Raw genomic sequence first — 19787 nt, forward strand, 5'->3', positions numbered from 1 at the left:
TAGAGTTTACATGTTTTCTTAGTGTTTGCTGCGTTTCCTGTGTTTCATTTGGTGAAAGGCTTCTTACAGTGCTTGAATCTCTGGTTTGATTCTATTTTGGTGTTCTTCCCTGTAGAGTTTACATGTTTTCTTAGTGTTTGCTGCATTTCCTGTGTTTCATTTGGGTGAAAGGCTTCTTACAGTGCTTGAACCTCTGGTTTGATTCTCTCTTGGTGTTCTTCCCTGTAGAGTTTACATGTTTTCTTAGTGTTTGCTGCGTTTCCTGTGTTTCATTTGGGTGAAAGGCTTCTTACAGTGCTTGAATCTCTGGTTTGATTCTTTTTTGGTGTTCTTCCCTGTAGAGTTTACATGTTTTCTTAGTGTTTGCTGTGTTTCCTGTGTTTCATTTGGGTGAAAGGCTTCTTGCAGTGCTTGAATCTCTGGTTTGATTCTATTTTGGTGTTCTTCCCTGTAGAGTTTACATGTTTTCTTAGTGTTTGCTGCGTTTCCTGTGTTTCATTTGGTGAAAGGCTTCTTACAGTGCTTGAATCTCTGGTTTGATTCTCTTTTGGTGTTCTTCCCTGTAGAGTTTACGTGTTTTCTTAGTGTTTGCTGCGTTTCCTGTGTTTCATTTGGGTGAAAGGCTTCTTACAGTGCTTGAATCTCTGGTTTGATTCTCTTTTGGTGTTCTTCCCTGTAGAGTTTACATGTTTTCTTAGTGTTTGCTGCGTTTCCTGTGTTTCATTTGGTGAAAGGCTTCTTACAGTGCTTGAATCTCTGGTTTGATTCTCTCTTGGTGTTCTTCCCTGTAGAGTTTACATGTTTTCTTAGTGTTTGCTGCGTTTCCTGTGTTTCATTTGGGTGAAAGGCTTATTACAGTGCTTGAATCTCTGGTTTGATTCTCTCTTGGTGTTCTTCCCTGTAGAGTTTACATGTTTTCTTAGCGTTTGCTGCGTTTCCTGTGTTTCATTTGGGTGAAAGGCTTCTTACAGTGCTTGAATCTCTGGTTTGATTCTCTTTTGGTGATGTTCGTCATGCATACAGCTGCAGTAATCACAGATGGGTTTTCTGCCGTCAGGCGGTCCCTCGGTCGGCCGAATTCCAAAGTCTTGGTCCGGCGTCGGTTGTCGTTGCTCTCTTCTGACGTCAGTGAGGCCAGAGTATGTAAGACACAGCCGATGCCGTGTTCTTCAGTCTTTTTTGCCGCGCGGTGCCCGAAGCAGAAGCAGTTCGCAAATGCCGGTCGGCCAGCTCCTGAATTACGAATATTTTGGAAACCGAAGTCTTCATTAAAGCTAAGTACCCCGTTGGGGAAACTTTTCTTGCCTCAGACCGATGTCAGAAAAAGTTAATAATTGTTTCTTGTGGGAAGCAAATACCGCATAAGGATTTCCATTCCCTCTGCATACCTTGTTTAGGCCCAGACCACGACGTCTCGGGCTGTCGCTTTTGCGCTACCTTCAATAAACGCACTATTAAGCGTCGGGCGGAGTTTGCCCAACACTATTTCGGTAAAGCTTTTGATTATAAAATGTCGTCGGACTCTCCGACTACCGTTTTGTCCAAAAAACGCAAGGAAAAGGACCGACACGCGAGGCCCGCGGTCCCCGCCGACACCACGCCAAAACAGGCTACACGTGGTCCGATTCTCAGCGAGACGCCTTTGCAGTCCCTGACTACTGACGACACTCCTTTGGCGGTGTCCTCTGTACCCGAGACCGCTGGGACCTCGGCCCTTTCCCAGACTACAACCACCGAAGCCTTTGCTAATGTTGAGCCTACTAATGTGGACAGGTCCACTTCCACCCATGGTGTCTTCAGACCCTCATCTTCTTTTTCCATTAAGGCCTTTACTAAATCCAAAACAGCCAGGCACCCCAAAAGGCCTGTTGCACAGGGCCCATCTCCAGGTCCCATGCCTAAAAAACAGATGCTTAAAATGGCTGAGGATTTAATTACTCTTATCAGAGGTTCTCAACCCCCTCCAGACAAGAGACCCAGAGTGGAGGAAGATTCTCCTTCTTCTGATCAGGGATCCATTTTATCAGAACATTCTGATGCAGAGGAACACTCTTACTCCCCTTTTGAGGATTCTGATGCAGAACAGTCCATCCCTTCTGTATCTCCTCCTGAGGATTTTTCCTTTGGGGAAACCTTGCACACCTTGAGGGAACACTTCCATTGGGAAGGCCAAGACTTTTCAGATTCTAAGAAAAGGCTTGGGGAATTTCTTTTGTTACCTCAACACAGACCTCTGGCGATACCCCCTGTTTTGGACATACTTGATGTTTATTCGGAGGCTTGCCTTAACCCGGATTCTCTGCCTCCTGCACCAGTCAAACCTGATAGGTATTACAGAGTACCCATCTCTCACCAATTTCTCTTCAAAAGTCATAATGCTGACCCTGAAACCATTTCACAAGGTCCCAAGGGATTGAAGGCCTCCACTTCCAGCAGAAAGGGAGTCAAGGTCTTTAGAAAGGTGGGGTAAAAAGGTATATACCTCGGCCACCCTAGCCATGAGGGCCTTAAATTGTCAGTTTCATATGCTTAAATATCAACAGTTCCTGTTATCACAATTAAGGAATAAAATGTCTCAACCTGAACAACCAGATTTAAAGGAGTTTACAGGATATGATGCATAGTGCAGAACAAGTGGGTAAACACACTTTACAATGTGGTTATGATGCACTAGAGGCTTCAAGCAGAGCGGCTGCTACAGGATCAGTCATTCGCAGACATGCCTGGCTTAGAGAACAAAACTTGCCTGATCATGTCAAAGCTAAACTTCTAGATGCTCCTTTACAAAGGGATGTGCTGTTTGGTACTAATGCTGAGGAGATACTACGGAAAATGGAAGAAAAAGCCAAATCTATGCAAACTGTCAAAGCCTTTTTACAGGTCCAACCACCACGTTTTAGCAGAAATTGGCCCTCAAAAAACTGGTCCTTTCCAGCCACTGACAAGCCCCAAAGAGGTAGACACAGATGCACAAGGGGCAGAGGGCAATTACAAGGATCATATAGAGGACGACAATGGCAAACTCCAACACCAAGAGGTGGCGAGGACAGTGCACAACAATACAGGAAGCAAACCCAATGACTCCCTCATTTTCATGCCAAGCACGTCTCAGCTGGCAGCGCCTTTGGGAGGAAAGCTAGCATTATTTGCAGCCAATTGGCATATTGTCACAACAGACAAATGGATCCTGGACATTATAAACAGAGGCTACAAATTTCATTTTCACACTCTTCCAAAAATGAGAGGCATGCCAAACCTGCCACAGAATCAAAAGGCAGAGGCACAACTACAAATTTCAAAGCTCATAAGCATGAGAGCTATTCAAGAGGTACCTACTCACGAACAAGGTCAAAGTTTTTATTCAAGGCTTTTTCTGGTACCAAGGAAAGGAACCGACTGGAGACCCATTTTGGACTTATCCATCCTAAACACATTTCTACTCGTACCAAAATTCAAGATGCTCACATTACAGCAACTTCTTCCCATGCTGGGCAAGGAGTTTTGGCTGGTAACATTGGACCTCAAGGAGGCATACCTGCATGTCCCAATCAGACAAAGCTGCAGAAGATACCTCAGATTTCTTGCAGGTTCAATCCACTATCAATTCTCTGCATTGCCCTTTGGCTTATCTACTGCGCCCAGAGTATTCACAAAGTGCCTGGCATCAGTGATTGCCTACTGCAGACTTCAAGGGATACAAATTTACCCTTATTTGGACGACTGCCTGATCCAAGCGGACAGCAAACACATACTTCTGGAACATCTGGCATATGTGACACGGTTACTGCATTCTCTGGGATACACAATCAACAAAGAGAAATCAAGGCTAGCACCATCTCAGAAAATAACTTTCCTGGGTGCCAATTTGGACACAAACACCCAGATGGCCTATCTTACGCCAGAAAAACAGGGGCAACTATCTCATTACTTCAAAACACTAGCAAAAAGTACCAGGCTTACTGCGAGGAAAATCCTGCAGGCTCTGGGATTCATGGCATCTTGCATTCTTTTAATCCCATGTGCAAAGCTGCATATGAGGAAACTTCAATGGTACCTAAAAAACCTATGGTCTCAACACAGTCACAGTTTGGAAACAATGATACCAATAATCCCATGTTTGCAAAAGGAATTTCTATGGTGGGCCCAAGCATGTCAAGCAAACACAGGCCTCCCATTCTGCAAGCCTCAAGCAAAGCAAGTTATCACAACAGACTCCTCAGATTATGCCTGGGGGGCGCACATGACGGACAGGTGCATCCAGGGCATATGGTCCCAAAAAGAAAAGCACCTTCACATCAATCAAAAAGAAATGCTAGCAGTAATAAATGCAATTACAGCTTTCAAGGACTTCCTGCATCCAGGGCAATTACTGATAAGAACAGACAACACCACAGTAATGTGGTACATAAACAAACAAGGAGGAACACATTCATACCCCTTGTGCAGACTAGCCATGACTCTTTGGAACTTGGCTCTGGAATGGCAAATCGAACTTCAAGCCCAGTACCTGCCAGGATTGGAAAACACGCTGGCAGACAATTTAAGCAGAAATATGACAGATCCACACGAATGGAAGTTACATCCTCAGGTGTTTACAGAAATAACACAAGTGTGGGGGAGGCCAGACATAGATCTTTTTGCCTCCCACAGGAATCATCAATTGGAAACGTTTTGTTCAAGGACCTTTCATCCAAAGGCCTGGAGAGTGGACGACTTTCATTCAGTTGGACAGCATGGACAGTTTACGCATTCCCACCTCTGCCTCTTCTGCCCAAGGTACTTTTGAAAGCAAGAGCAGACAGACCGAAGATGATACTGATTGCTCCAGATTGGCCACGACAACACTGGTATCCACTGCTGAGGAGCCTAACACATACTCCTCCCTGGTCCCTGCCTCTAATGCCTCTTCTGCTGACTCAGCACAGCTACAAAACTCTCCACAGTCAGCTGAAAACACTCAATCTCGCTGCATGGAAAATTCCTTAACACCACAACAGACCCTACTCTCCAAGGAGGTGCAGGATGTCATTTTGGAGGCCAGAAGGCCATCTACTAGAAAAGCTTACTCCGCAAAATGGAAGCGGTTTTGTTCTTGGAATGAGAAAAAAGGCCAGGATCCTAGAAAACTGAACTTGCCTCAGGTATTACAGTATCTAGCTGAGCTGCTGAACAGTGGACTTTCATTTTCTTCCATAAAAATCCATGCCTCAACCATTTCTGCAGAATACAACATGGATCCTCCTTTATTTTCTCACCCACTCTTACGACAGTTCCTCAGAGGGGCTAAGAATATTAGACCACCAAGGAAACAACCAATACCAGCCTGGGATCTTAATTACATACTAGAAAAATTAACATTGCCTCCTTTTGAACCAGCTGCCTCAACAGACTTGCAATATTTGTCCTGGAAAACTGCCTTCCTTCTGGCTATCACTTCAGCTCGTAGAGTTTTGGAACTACAGGCCCTCATGGCAGTGCAGCCCTTTCTCATTTTCCATCAGGACAGGGTTTCCCTTCGTACCAACCCATCATTTATGCCTAAAGTGGTATCCAGGGTAGCTTTAAATCAAGCCATACACCTTCCTACCTTTTACCCCAATCCTCAAAACAAAGGGGAAAGGCTGCTGCATTCTTTAGACATCCATAGGCAGCTACGTTACTACTTGGATAGAACAAAGCCCTTCTGGAAATCAGAACAACTCTGTGTCCTATGCTGTAGGGGCTCAAGGGAAGCCAGTTTCCAAGCAGACTATTTCAAAGTGGATAGGCCACTGCATACGGTTTTGTTATTCCTATCATGGGAAATCTGTTCCTACAGGTATCAGATCACACTCCACCAGGCCACAGCTACCTCTACAGCCTTCCTCAGAGGAGTTCCTACCAAAGATATTCTGGAGGCAGCCACTTGGAGTTGTGTACATACCTTCACAAAACACTACCACCTGCCTTTATATTCCAGAACCAGAGCAGGCTTTGCCACTGCTGTTTTGCAGGGCATTCTGGCTCAACCCAGTTCCTCCTAGTACCTACCACCCTGTGCGTAGCTTTGGGACTCTACCCATCTGTGATTACTGCAGCTGTATGCACGATGAACATAGTACAGTTTTGTACCTACCATAAATGTAGATGTTCGAGTGCTAATACAGCTGCAGTACAGGTTTCCCTCTCTCCTTCCCCACTTGGTAAAGGCATGGGGCCTAACAACCTCTTCATACAACCTGACTGGGTTATCCTTCTATGGTTTATTTGCTTGCAACCACTGTTTTTGGATTATATTGCATTGCATGTATACACATACAAGCATAATTTATGTATTGCCTTCCTTCTGGGGGCACCTGACATCTGGGGCAAGAAAGACTGAGGAACATGGCGTCGGCTGTGTCTTATATACTCTGGCCTCACTGACGTCAGAAGAGAAAGCGACGACAACCGACGCCGGACCAAGACTTTGGAATTCGGCCGACCGAGGGACCGCCTGACGGCAGAAAACCCATCTGTGATTACTGCAGCTGTATTAGCACTCGAACATCTACATTTATGGTAGGTACAAAACTGTACTTTCTTCCCTGTAGAGTTTACATGTTTTCTTAGTGTTTGCTGCGTTTCCTGTGTTTCATTTGGGTGAAAGGCTTCTTACAGTGCTTGAATCTCTGGTTTGATTCTCTTTTGGTGTTCTTCCCTGTAGAGTTTACATGTTTTCTTAGTGTTTGCTGCGATGTCCTTCAAGGATGCATCTGCAGTCCTAACAAATGGGTTGTCCTGCCTCAGGCAGCCCTTCGGTCGGCCGGATTCCAAAGTCTGGGTCTGGCCTCGGCTGATGTCGTACTTCACCCGACGTCATAGCTGCAGTTCAGCGGGTATAAAGGCATCAGCTGACGCCATTTTCCTCAGTCTTTCTTGCCGCGTGGCGCCCGAAGCAGAAGCTGTTCGCAAGTGCCGGTCGGTCAGAACCAGAGATTGCTACTGCCGAAGACTTCTAAAAAGCTAAGTACCCCGTTGGGGACTCTTTCTTGCCTCAGCCGATGTCAGAAAAAGTGAATAACTGTTTAACTTGTGGGAAACAAATACCTCATAAAGATTTCCACTCTTATTGCCTACCTTGTTTAGGCCCAGACCACGACGTAGCAGCCTGTCTAGCCTGTGCTTCTTTCAACCGACGGACACTTAGACGTTGGTCGGAATTTGCTGAGGAGTTTTTCGCCCGCTTTTGCTTACAGCATACCACCGGAAACTCCGACTACACAATTAGCTAAAAAGCGCAAGGAAAAGGACCGACACTCGCGGTCCGCGGGTGCGGCGAAACCGCGGTTAAGTCAACCGCGAGTGTCTCTGTTTCGGCTGAAACCGAGCCCTCGGTTCTTCCTTCGGCCGAAAGCTTGCCTCCCACCGAGGCCTCATCCAGCATGGCTGAATCTGCTACTGAAATTCCACCTGCTCTTACAGGTTCACAGGATTTATCTGATACTATCCCTTTAGATATATCCACTCCTTCACGTGGAGCTGCTAGGCCCCCTGCATCCATGTCGATTAAGGCTTTTGCCAGGGCTAAAGCAGCAAAATCAACCAAGACTGTGCCTTCTAAGACCCCCTCTCACAGGCCTAGTTCTAGTACTCAAATGCTTAGTCTAGCAGAGGATCTCATTTCTTTGATCAGGGGATCCCAACCTCACCCTGACAGGGCCTCTCACCCACCTCCAGAGAAGAGGCCTAGAGCAGAGCCCCCTGAGCCAGTTTCTTCAGATTTCTCTTCTGATGATTCAGAAAATACAGACCCTCCAGAAGGCCCTTATTCTCCTTATGATGACTCTGATGCAGAAGACTCCATTCCTTCTGCCTCTCCGCCTGAGGAATTTTCTTTTGGGGAAACCTTGCATGCTATGAGGGAACAATTTCAATGGCAGGGCCGGGATTTTTCAGACTCTAGGAAAAGGCTTAGGACCTTTTTGCATTTGCCACAGCATAGGCCTTTAGCCATTCCTCCAGTACTTACTGTTGTGGATGATGCATTTAATGATGCTTGTACTGCCCCTGATTCACTTCCTCCGGCCCCTGCTAAGCCCGACAGGTACTACAGGGTTCCGGACACACATTATCATTTGTATAAGGCTGCTTTTGCAGATCCTGAAACTATTTCAAGAGGGACCCAAGGCTGTAGCAGCTACCTCTGCCAAAAACCCCTCCCTCTGAAAGGGAATCTAGGGCCTTAGAGAGATGGGGTAAAAAAGTTTATACTTCTGCTACTCTTTCGGCTAGGGCCTTAAACTGTCAATTCCACATGATTCAGTATCAGGAATTTATGTTAGACCAGTTAACTAAAAAACTGTCCTCGCCTGATCCATTAGACAAAAGTCTCTTCAGGAAATGGTACATAACATACAGCAGGTCAGTAATCATTCCTTAAAATGCGGCAATGATGCACTGGAGGCTTCCTTTAGATCAGCAATGACTGGTACAGTGATCAGAAGGCATGCATGGTTAAAAGAGCAGTCCTTACCAGACCATGTAAAATCAAAGCTCCTAGATGCTCCCATGGATAAGCACAATTTGTTTGGCTCACCTGCACAGCAGGTGCTGAAGAAGGTGGAAGAGAAAGCAAAATCTGTCCAGACAGTCAAGGATTTCTTACAGGTCCAGCCTCCAAGGTTTAGTAGGAACTGGCCTTCCAAGAATTGGTCCTTTCCAGACACCACCAGAGCACAGAGAGGCAGGAATAGGCGCCCAAGAGGCAGGGGTCAATCCAGAGGTGCCTACAGGGGACGTCAGTGGCAGCCTAACAACCAGCGAAGTACTGCCACAGATCCACCCACTACCACTTCCACAGGACAATCACAGTGACTTGGCTCTGAGACCGCCTACCAGGGAACAACTAGATGCACCCTTAGGCGGAAAGCTAGCCTTATTTTCATTAAACTGGCATTACATCACAGGAGACAAATGGATTTTACAGACAATAGACAAAGGTTACAGGTTTCACTTCCATACTCTACCAAGGAAGAGAGGAATGCCAAACCTACCTCCAAATCAAAGGACAAAAGCTCTAGAACAAATAGACAACTTAATAAGGATGAGAGCTATAGAAAAGGTACCGTCTATGGAACAAGGGCAAGGATTTTACTCCAGACTTTTCCTGGTGCCAAGAAAAGAAAGCCAATGGAGACCTATTCTAGACCTGTCCGCTCTGAACACATATCTCATTGTTCCAAAATTCAAGATGCTGACCCTACAGCAGCTTCTTCCCATGCTGGGCAAGGAGTCTTGGCTGGTAACTAGATCTCAAGGAGGCATACCTGCACGTCCACATACGACCAAATTGCAGAAGATACCTCAGATTTCTTGCAGGATCAGAGCATTATCAATTCTCAGCATTGCCCTTTGGCTCATCTACTGCGCCCAGAGTATTCACGAAATGCCTGGCATCAGTAATTGCTCATTGCAGGCTTCAGGGAATTCAAATTTACCCTTAGCTGGACGACTGCCTGTTGCAAGCGGACAACAAAAACAAATTAGCAACAGATTTGAAAAAGGTCATTCATCTGCTACAAGCCCTGGGATACACAGTCAGTATAAAAAAGTCAAGGCTGATACCATCCCAGAGGATAACTTTCTTGGGTGCAGAACTGGACACATCAAATCAAATGGCATCCCTCACAGCAGAAAAGCAGAAGCACCTTCCTCTCTATTTCATGGCATTAACAACGCAGAACCAGCTAACAGCAAGGAAAGTCCTGCAAACCCTGGGATACATGGCATCCTGCATAATATTGATTCCACATGCCAGACTACATATGAGGAAGTTGCAATGGTACCTAAGGAATTTATGGTCTCAGCACAAGCACAGCCTAGAAACCCAAATTCCAATAATTCCATGCCTGAAGCAAGAATTCCAATGGTGGGCTCAGGCCTGTCAATTGAACAAGGGACTGCCCTTCCACAGCCCTCAACCAAGCCAGACTATCACCACGGACGCCTCAGACCTCGGTTGGGGGGCACACATGCTGGACAAGTGCATACAAGGCTTATGGACTCAAGACCAGCTGAACCTACACATAAATCAAAAGGAGATGCTGGCAGTAAAACTGGCAATTCAGACATTCAGACAGTTTCTTCAACAGGGGCAATTGCATATAAGGACGGACAACACCACAGTTATGTGGTACATCAACAAACAGGGAGGCACACATTCATACCCTCTATGCCGGATGGCAATGGACCTCTGGAATGTGGCCCTGAGCTTCAACATTCAGCTCCAGGCAATATTTGTACCAGGAAAAGAAAATATACTAGCAGACATCCTAAGCAGAACTACCACGGATGCCCACGAATGGATGCTGCATCCAGACATCTTCAAATCCATTACAAGGAAATGGGGACTACCAGAAATAGACTTATTCGCATCCCCACACAACCACCAATTGAAAAAATTCTGCACAAGGACATACCACCCTCTGGCTTGGAAGGTGGACTCCCTATCTTTCAGTTGGGAAAACCTGACAGCATATGCATTCCCACCTCTTCCTTAGATGCACAAGGTGCTATTGAAGATCAAAGAAGACCGCCCAAGGATCATCCTGATAGCTCCAGACTTGCCGAGGCAGCATTGGTACCCATTACTGAGGAGTATGTCTCGGGAACAAATATGGCCTCTGCCCCTAGTTCCCTTACTGCTAACACAGAACAACTTCAAAACCCTGCATCCAAACTTGAAAACGTTGCAGCTAGTTGCCTGGAGCATTGCATAAGACAAAATAACCCAGATTTATCTCAAAGGGTTAAAGACATTATCTTGGAGGCTCGCAGACCCTCAACAAGGAAAACTTATTCAGCAAAATAGAAAAGATATCTCATTTGGAGTGCAGCTAAAGGAGAAGATGTGTCACTGGTAAACATAGCTAACATCCTGGAATACTTGGCAGAACTTTTCCACAATGGCCTGTCCTATTCTTCCATTAAGATTCATGCATCAGCTATTTCAGCAGAATACAACATGGACCCTCCAGTCTTCTCTTATCCTCTACTCAGGCAGTTTCTGAGAGGAATTAAAATGTAAAGCCACCAAGGAAGCCACCATTGCCCGCATGGGACTTGAACTTTGTGCTGGAAAAGTTGACACTCCCTCCTTTTGAACCAGCAGCAACAGCAGAATTACAGTACTTATCATGGAAAACTGCTTTCCTGCTTGCAATCACTTCAGCAAGAAGGGTTTCTGAATTACAGGCATTAATGGCAGTACAGCCCTTCCTTATCTTCCATCAAGATAGTGTCCATGAGAACTAATCCTACTTTTATGCCAAAGGTGGTCTCCAGGGTATCTCTAAACCAAGCTATCCACCTACCTACATTCTTCCCCAACCCACAGAACAGGGGAGAAAGATTATTACATACCTTGGATGTACATGGGCAATTGCGCTACTACCTGGACAGAACCAAGAGCAATAGAAAAACTGACCAGCTACTGGTAGCATATGCAACAGGAATGGAAGGAAAAGCAATTTCAAAACAGACAATCTCAAAGTGGATAGGAAATTGCATTAGATTTTGTTACTCTTACCATGGAAAGACAACTCCAGAAAACATCAGACCTCACTCCACAAGGGCTACAGCCACTACTACAGCTTTTTTACGAGGAGTGGCTACCAAAGACATTTTAGAGGCTGCTACTTGGAGCTCCGTGCATACATTTGCCAAGCATTATAATCTACCTTTATACTCCAGATCCCGAGCAGGTTTTGCCACTGCTGTTTTGCAAGGGATCTTAACTACACCATAATCTTATTGCCTCCTCCCCCAGTTTGGCTATGGTATTCTACCCATTTGTTAGGACTGCAGATGCATCCTTGAAGGACATAGTACAGTTTTGTACCTACCATAAATGTAGATGTCCGAGAGGTATGCATCTGCAGTCAGGATTACCCACCCTCCTTCCCCTCTGTGGTACTCCTAGGGTATTTGCCCATCTTGTAGCTAGCTGGGGGAATCTATTATGGTGTATTTGTTTGTATATATGTATATACATGTTTATTTCTATTTGCTCTCTATTGTTTGGAAACATTTGCATTTATCCAAATTTAGCCTTCCTAGAGGGCACCTGGCATCTGGGGCAAGAAACACTGAGGAAAATGGCGTCGGCTGATGCCTTTATACCCGCTGAACTGCAGCTATGACGTCAGGTGAAGTGCGACATCAGCCGAGGCCAGACCCAGACTTTGGAATCCGGCCGACCGAAGGGCTGCCTGAGGCAGGACAACCCATTTGTTAGGACTGCAGATGCATACCTCTCGGACATCTACATTTATGGTAGGTACAAAACTGTACTTTTCCTGTGTTTCCAGCTCGTCTCTAATTTGCTTTCACATTCCAGAGATAGGTTGGCTGGGTGAAGTGTGTGCATGTGTCTGCGTAGGTTTACCCTCCAGTGGAGTAGCACCCAACATGGGTGTAATTTCTTCCTTGCTGTCTTTGTTAAATTCCAGATCCCTGTAGCCCTAAGCTTGATGAAAGCCATTAGAGAATATGGACTGATGGCTGGCTGGATATAGAATTTTCTTTTCTAGGAGTTCCTAGATATTATATAAGTGATTTCATTTTAAATAATGTTCCACCTAAAACATTTTGAGGTAATGGCAGTGGGGCTCAGTGCTCTCATTAACTGAAAAAATATGAGGTTTTAGTCTGTTACGCAAGACACCTTTTTAAATGGCAGAGCCGGGGCGGGTGGGCCTCATACGGCTTTATCTACGTTGATGTCCTTGCAAATCAGATAGTTGGAATGGGAATACATAACAATTTAAACAAAAACTGATGACTGTGTACTTAGCATTTACTCTTAGAGGGAATGTATAATGTAATGGTTGTATCCTGTAGGTTTTAAGTTTAAGGGAGTGGGAAGTGGGTGTTGTACAGAAGTCTTGTTTTTCCTGTTCTCTTCCCTTTGTCTAATAGAACCTGTGTTTTTCAGCACTGGATTGCCAACAACATCTTGGGCTTGGCATTTGCGTTAAATGGTGTTGAGATGCTTCACCTCAACAATGTCCCAACAGGCTGCATCCTCCTTGGAGGGCTTTTCGTATACGATGTCTTCTGGGTAAGGTGATTATTTTGTCATCTCTATCAAATGTTTTATTTGTATTTATTTATTTTTCTGTAAACCCTGTGTGAAATCATTAGAGAAGCAAGATGGAGGACCCCCCCCCCCCCGATTCCAGATTTTATTATTATTGAAGCTGTTTAAGAAGAAAGTTACCATAATGGAAAGTTAATCAGCTGAATCACTGCTTGTGCCTGTCATCAGGATTAATTCCTTTTAAATTGAGCATCCTTGTAACCTTGGAACATGTTTGAGGTAATCTCACAAAATAGTGGAGACTGCAATACTTGCCCAAGATTGCATAACCGTTTACACCCTGGGCAAGTTACTGTGCCATGATCGCCAACATTTGTAGAGCAGGAGCAACTTGTAGCTTCTTGCCTCATGCCTATGCCATTTTGGAATTCAAAGTAGGAATTAATTCCTGCACATTCTTGAGATGGCAGAGTATTCTTTTATATTTTTATTTGTAATAAGTTAATATAAATGCAGTTTGACTGTAGTCGCTTCATTGAGAGTAATGTGGGTTTTTTTTTTTTTTTTTTCCCCAGGTTTTTGGTACCAATGTTATGGTTACAGTAGCAAAGTCATTTGAAGCCCCGATTAAATGTAAGTGGTGACGTCTCTGCAAGTCAGTTTTATGTTCTTAAAATGTGGCAAATGGACATGTGATGCGTAATTTGTGAGCAGATTCTTTACGTTTGTTTTTTGTGGAGTGGATATGAAGTATTTTCTGTTTGAAGGTATCTTTGTCTTTCAGGAACTGAGTAGTGTGGGGATCTGAACAGAAAGTTTTAAGCAAGCTATGTATTTTACTTATTTTCTTTCAAGAAAAATGTCACCAATTCCCTTTGCATGTCTATTAAGCTCTCTGTGTGCAGATAGTGCTCTGGTCAGGAGAGGTTCAATAAGAAGGCATGGCTGCATCTTGGGTTTGTCTTTTGTTTACATTAATTTATGGTATTTATTGGGGAAGTGGTATAGTTTTATACTGGTACGTTTGTGTAGCAATACTACAGTGACTGGGTGTAGGATGACCAGCCAACATTACATTTTATATTCTTACTTTGGGATTGTTCTTATAGCCACTTTAGATCATAAGGCTTCATGTTGTTTGTCTTTTATTGTCTCAGTCATAACTGATGGGGTTTCCAGCCATAGAAGCCCTTGGCCAGCCTGACTAGAGAATTTTCTGCACCTGAAGCGTGCAGATGCCCTGATTGACCCCAAGATGTCTAGATAGAAAGGGAGCCAGTCATCACCATAACCTCAGTTCTTTCTTGCCATTGGAGCCCGAGGCCGAGTGCTAGTCAGTGCATCAGTTAGCCTGTACCAGAGAAAGAAGACATCTAAAGCTAAATATCCATTTAGGAACTTCTCTTGTGTTTCTCAATTAATGTCAGAGAAAGTTAATAAATGTGTCCGCTGTAGAAAACGGATAACATACTGGGACTTTAATTCCTTTTGTTTAACTTGTTTGGGCCCTGAATTCAGTGTTCTTAACTGTTTGTTCTGTACTAGCTTTAATAGTAGAACAGTCAAGGGTAGGACTGAGATTTTAGCTAACCACATTAGCGAGTCACTAGGGCCATTATGTACTGTGTCATCCACCGGTCAAGCGAAGGTTGATCTCCCTAGATGTAAAAAAAAGTGCTCATAACTTAGGGATGTTAAGTTGTCTATCTCGCCTTCGTTTTTGCTTGTTGGGATTGGAGCCGATCCTCTCTGCTCCGACTCGGCCATCTTCTGTAGCTTGAGAGCTGCTTACTGGCTTGAGGCTACCCTTATCCCATGATGCCTAGCAATAGCTACCCAGATCTCGTTTGCCGCTTCAGCTGCGAGGTGTCGTTTTTCTGGCTCAGGCTCGTATAAAGTTTCCTTATAGAACCTTTTTACTAGAAATACTTTTTTTCCTAAGGGTTATTTTTAACTTTTAGTCTTATTTTTGTTGTGTTAGCTTAAGTGTGTATTTGTAGCTCCCTTCCTTCCAAAACTCGTTTAATTTGGAGAGTTCTCCCCCTCCCCCCTCTTATTCTTTTCTTGTCAGGTTAGCCGTTTAGGTTAGAGGCTTTCCTTCTACCTCTTCATAGGCTAGCCGTTTAAGTTAGAGGCTTTCCTATTTAAAAAAAAAAAAAAAACTTTAGCTTTAGTCTGTAGTATACTATGTTTTTCTGTAGACTGTATTTTGATTTGATAGCTGTTGTTTTTCTTGTTACAGAATGTCTAAAGAATCCATAGTGTCTGGGTTCAAGAAGTATGACTCATGCTGTCAGAAAATGTCTGACAGATGGGCACACTTCTTGCGTCTATTGTTTTAGGCGTTGTGCACCTGCAGGACTCTTGTTCTATCTGCAATGCATTTAGTCCAAGAGTTCTGCAGGAGCTTAAGAATAAGCTTATTCTTAGGGGTCTTTTAAAGCCCCAGGATTTACCGGCCAAGACTCAGCCTGTGAAATCTCCTAAATCTACCAATCCGTCGGCTCCAGGTTCGGAGCCGTCTTTGGTTCAGACTCTACCTGCTACTTCGGTTCCGGCTGGAACCGATAAGACGATCTCCCAGTCAGCTCCATCAGAAACTTCGGAGCCTTCGCGGAGCCACAAGAGGCTGATGTCTCCTGTTTTGGAATAGATACATTCGGCTCCTCGGTCTCCCCTGCTTCAGAGCGAGCGCAGTCACAGATCTTCACTCCTCTCGATCCTCTAGGCTGTCTGATCATGATGTGGAGAGAGTGGTCAGTAGGTTGCTAAAGTCGCAGGCACTTGCCAAGATGTTGTCCAGCCCTCCTCAACAGGTGTCTGCTCCATCCACTTCTATCGATGTTCCTCCTCCGACTCCATTGAGCTCACAGCCAGAGTTCGTTGGGGTTCGAGTAGTGGAACCGTCGGCTCCAATAACTCTACCTCTTTCGGTTCTGTCGTCTGCTCAGATTCCCTCGATGGTGCCGTCCGTCGAGGGATCTGGGTGCCGGGGCTCCCTCGTCAGCTCCGAGGGGGGCGAATGGCATCGGACCCTTATCCGACCCCGTTCTCCCTCTCGGAGCTACGGCGCAGGTGAGCTCTGCTACTACATCTGCCTCGGAGCCGTCTCCCTCGGTGCGGAGAAGGATTCCGATTTCCTCGGAACCAGAGCCTTCTCTGCATCGTGGCAGGGACGCTTTCGATATCATGAAGTGTGCTGGCCACTGAGTCAGCTCCACTATCGGCCCCACCGGCTCCTTCCCCTGTAGTGCCTGTGCCAACCTCTGTTCCTCCTCCAGACCCAAAGCATGGGGAATCGGCGCTCCAGGGCACCCCATTGGGTGTTTCCTCTTCTTCCAAGGCCTCCCCTGATCAGTCAGAGGAGCCCCCTCGTAAGAAGTGCAAGAGGAAGCACATTGACTCCCCTGTGTCTGTCACTTCTGATACAGACTTGGATGATTCAGAAGGGTCCCCGAGATCCCCCTCTGAAGAGGTTTCTTTTTCGGACATCCTAGAAATGCTTAAGTAGAAGGGGAACTGGAATCCCCTAGCCCCTACTGAGGATGAGTCTGTATTCCTGGATGCGTTCGGTTCCCAACCTTCCACCACCTGGGTTTCTCCGCCTTTCGATCCACTTATGTCAGTGGTGGCTCAAAAGGCTTGGTCAGCTCCGGATACAGTGGAACCAACTCCAAGGAGACCTGGCAAGTTCATCACAGCACCCCATGATAGGGAGTTCCTTACCAAAGGTGTTCCTGTTGATGCCATGGTGGTAGCAGCAGCCACCAAAAAAAAAGTTAGCGGAAACCTCTTCATCTGTCCATCCTCCAAACAAGGAGTCTAGGACCATGGACAGATACGGGAAGCGAATGTTTGCTTCAGCAACCTTTCTATAAGGTCACTGAACTACTTATGCCATTTTACCCGGCTTCAGAGGGATCTCCTTAAAGAGCTCGTAGATACCCTCCAAGATCCATCAGCTGAGGGGGCTCAAGCTAAAGTGGCTTCCCAGCTGGCGATGCTTAATTCTGTAGTCAACTCCTCCACGAGGCTCATTTCGTATGCAGCCGATGGTGCAAGTAGAGCCGCAGGTACGGGCGTGGCCCTTAGGAGGCATGCATGGATGCGGCTGTGTAATTTTGCGGAACCGTTTAGAGCATCATTCATCAACACCCCCTTTGATGGTTCCTTTCTTTTTGGTCCACAGGTGAAAGACACTTTGACTAGGTGTGAGCAAGAAGGCAAGACTCTCTCTGCCGTGGGAGTCCGTTTTTCCACTCCTTCCAGACCATACTCCAAGTGTCAGAAGAGTGGTAAAATGTGGTTCCAAAAATCCCAGGGGGCCTCGCCTGACACACACAGCGATTTTTTTTCCTCCAAGGGCAGAGGGGGAAACAACAACAGACGCCGCTCTCATGGCAGAGGGTGTCTGCAGAACCAGGGCAACAGCGAATCTTTCTCTGATAAGCCCTTTCAGCATCCCTGAAGGGTTGCCCGACTGCCCGCCTCTGGAGGCAGTCGGGGGAAGACGTTCACTGAACCCAAAAGCCTGGCAAAATTTAACGCAAGACAAATGGGTACGGTCCATTATATCCAGAGGTTACAAAATTCCCTTCTCTCATCCTCCCTTACCGTCAAGGAAATCCCTTCCAGATGTTCCAACCAATCCGAGGGACCAAGCAGTCATAGAAGTTTCAAAACTGCTAGGAAAAAGTCATCCAGGAAGTCCCGGCAGACCAGCACGGATCCAGTTCTTTTTGGTACCAAAAAAGACAGGGGACTGGAGACCGATTCTGGATCTCAGCAGACAAACAGGTCTGTTCAAAGAACAAAGTTTCAGATGGTCACGCTACAGTCCATTCTACCCTTTCTGGGTCAGGACAATTGGATGTGCTCCATAGATCTTCAGGATGCGTACTACCATATCAGAATGGACAGGTGCTCCAGGAGATTTCTTCGCTTCCGGCTGGGAGCCAGTCATTACCAGTTCAGGGCTGTGCCCTTGGGTCTCACCACAGACCCCAGGGTGTTCAAACATATGGCAGTGGTCACGGCTCACCTGAGACGTCTAGGAATCCAGGTGTTTCCATATCTAGACGACTGGCTCCTCACTGCTACTACCAGGCATCAACTTATGCAAGCCATGACTACACAATCGCAATCTGCTCTCAGCTAGGAATTACAATAAACTTAGAAAAATCTGCCTTGTTGCCCTGTCAATATATCACCTATATAGGAGCAGACTTAGACACAAGGAACATGTCCACAAGGCTACCGCCAGAAAGGGCATCTACAATTCGCCAGCAAGTACAAATTCTAATGCAGAGCAAAAGAATCCAAGTCAGGTTCGTCCTTAAAACTCTGGGTTCCATGGCAGCGGCAATTCTTCTAATCCCTCTGGCCTGTTTTCACATGAGGATCCTTCAGTGGCTTTTATTCACACAGTGGTCTTTCCAACAGCTGCCCATGTCTCGCATGATCATGATTGTGGAAGCATGCAAAAGGCACCTTTCTTGGTGGATGGTCTCCCCACTAGTGACTCGGGGAAGACTCTTCATTCAGCCCCCTCCGGTTGCCACAGTGACCACAGATGCCTCCCTGATAGGGTGGGGGGGGGGCATTATCAGGGAAGACTCTTCATATAGCCCCCTCCAGTTGCCACAGTGACCACAGATGCCTCCCTGATAGGGTGGGGGGGGGGACATTATCAGGACAGGACAGTCCAAGGCACTTAGCAGCCTCACAAGTACCATCTGCATATAAATGTCCTAGAAATGAGAGCCGTGCTGCTAGCGTTGCAAGCTCTTCAGGACTCTCTCCCTTTTGGGACCATTGCAATTCAAACTGACAACATGTCAGTGGTGTGGTACATCAACAAGCAGGGTGGAACCAGGTCCTACCCCCTATATCGAGAAGCACTCGGACTCTGGCAGTGGGCGATTTCCTCCCAACGATTTCTGATTGCGACGCACATCCCTGGGAGGTCCAACGTCATAGCGGACAGGCTCAGCAGAGCTGTTCTCATGCCTCATGAGTGGTCTCTGAATCAGGTAGTTGCGGATCTTATCTTTCACAAATGGGGACAGCCTTGCTGCGATCTTTTTGCCACCCCCTTCAACAGCAAATGCAGCAACTACTTCTCCCTTCTTCCACTTCCAGGTCACTCACCCAGAGACGCTCTAGTCCACGATTGGCTTCAGGGACTTCTTTATGCCTTTCCCCCGTTTCCCATGATTCCAAAACTCATACAGGAAGCAATATCGTTGGGCTGCAAAATAATCCTCATTGCCCCTTACTGGCCTCGACAGATATGGTTTCCGTTCCTGCACCATTACCTTCTCGATCAGCCCTGGACTCTGGATCCGATTCCAGACCTACTGATTCATCAATCAGGCGGGCTGCATCAATCCCTCCAAACACTCCAGCTCTCAGCTTGGTTGCTCCACTTCCAACCTTAGCCAGGATTCCCAGTATTTCCCCGGCCGTACGTGAGATTATTGTCTCCTCTCACAAGTCCACAACTAGAAAAACTTATGCTAGCAAATGGAAACGTTTTTCTTGTTGGGCAGAGGCTAGGAACGTAGATCCCTTTTCAGCCCCAGTCCACAAAATTTTGGAATTCCTAGCACAACTTTTTCATTCTGGGTCCACTTCTGCTACAATCTGGGTTCAATTGGCGGCCATTTCTAACTTTCATGTTGAGTTGACTAACTCAAACATTGTCTCATAAGCTCTGTAAAGCCTT

The 19787-nt window shown here is 46.0% G+C and overlaps 1 protein-coding gene across 1 annotated transcript in view; it reads left to right on the forward strand.

The window, feature by feature from the left end:
• Nucleotides 1-19787, forward strand: part of HM13 (histocompatibility minor 13) — a 669462-nt gene that overhangs the window by 235403 nt on the left and 414272 nt on the right. Inside the window, exons 10-11 of the mRNA XM_044090321.1 lie at nucleotides 12956-13081; nucleotides 13636-13693. Of these exons, the coding sequence (XP_043946256.1) occupies nucleotides 12956-13081; nucleotides 13636-13693 (184 nt within the window). The remainder of the gene's footprint in view (nucleotides 1-12955; nucleotides 13082-13635; nucleotides 13694-19787) is intronic.

Source organism: Protopterus annectens, chromosome 12.part0 (assembly GCF_019279795.1).
Source record: "Protopterus annectens isolate FY-2018-M chromosome 12.part0, PAN1.0, whole genome shotgun sequence".
NCBI classification, from domain to species: Eukaryota; Metazoa; Chordata; order Ceratodontiformes; family Protopteridae; genus Protopterus; species Protopterus annectens.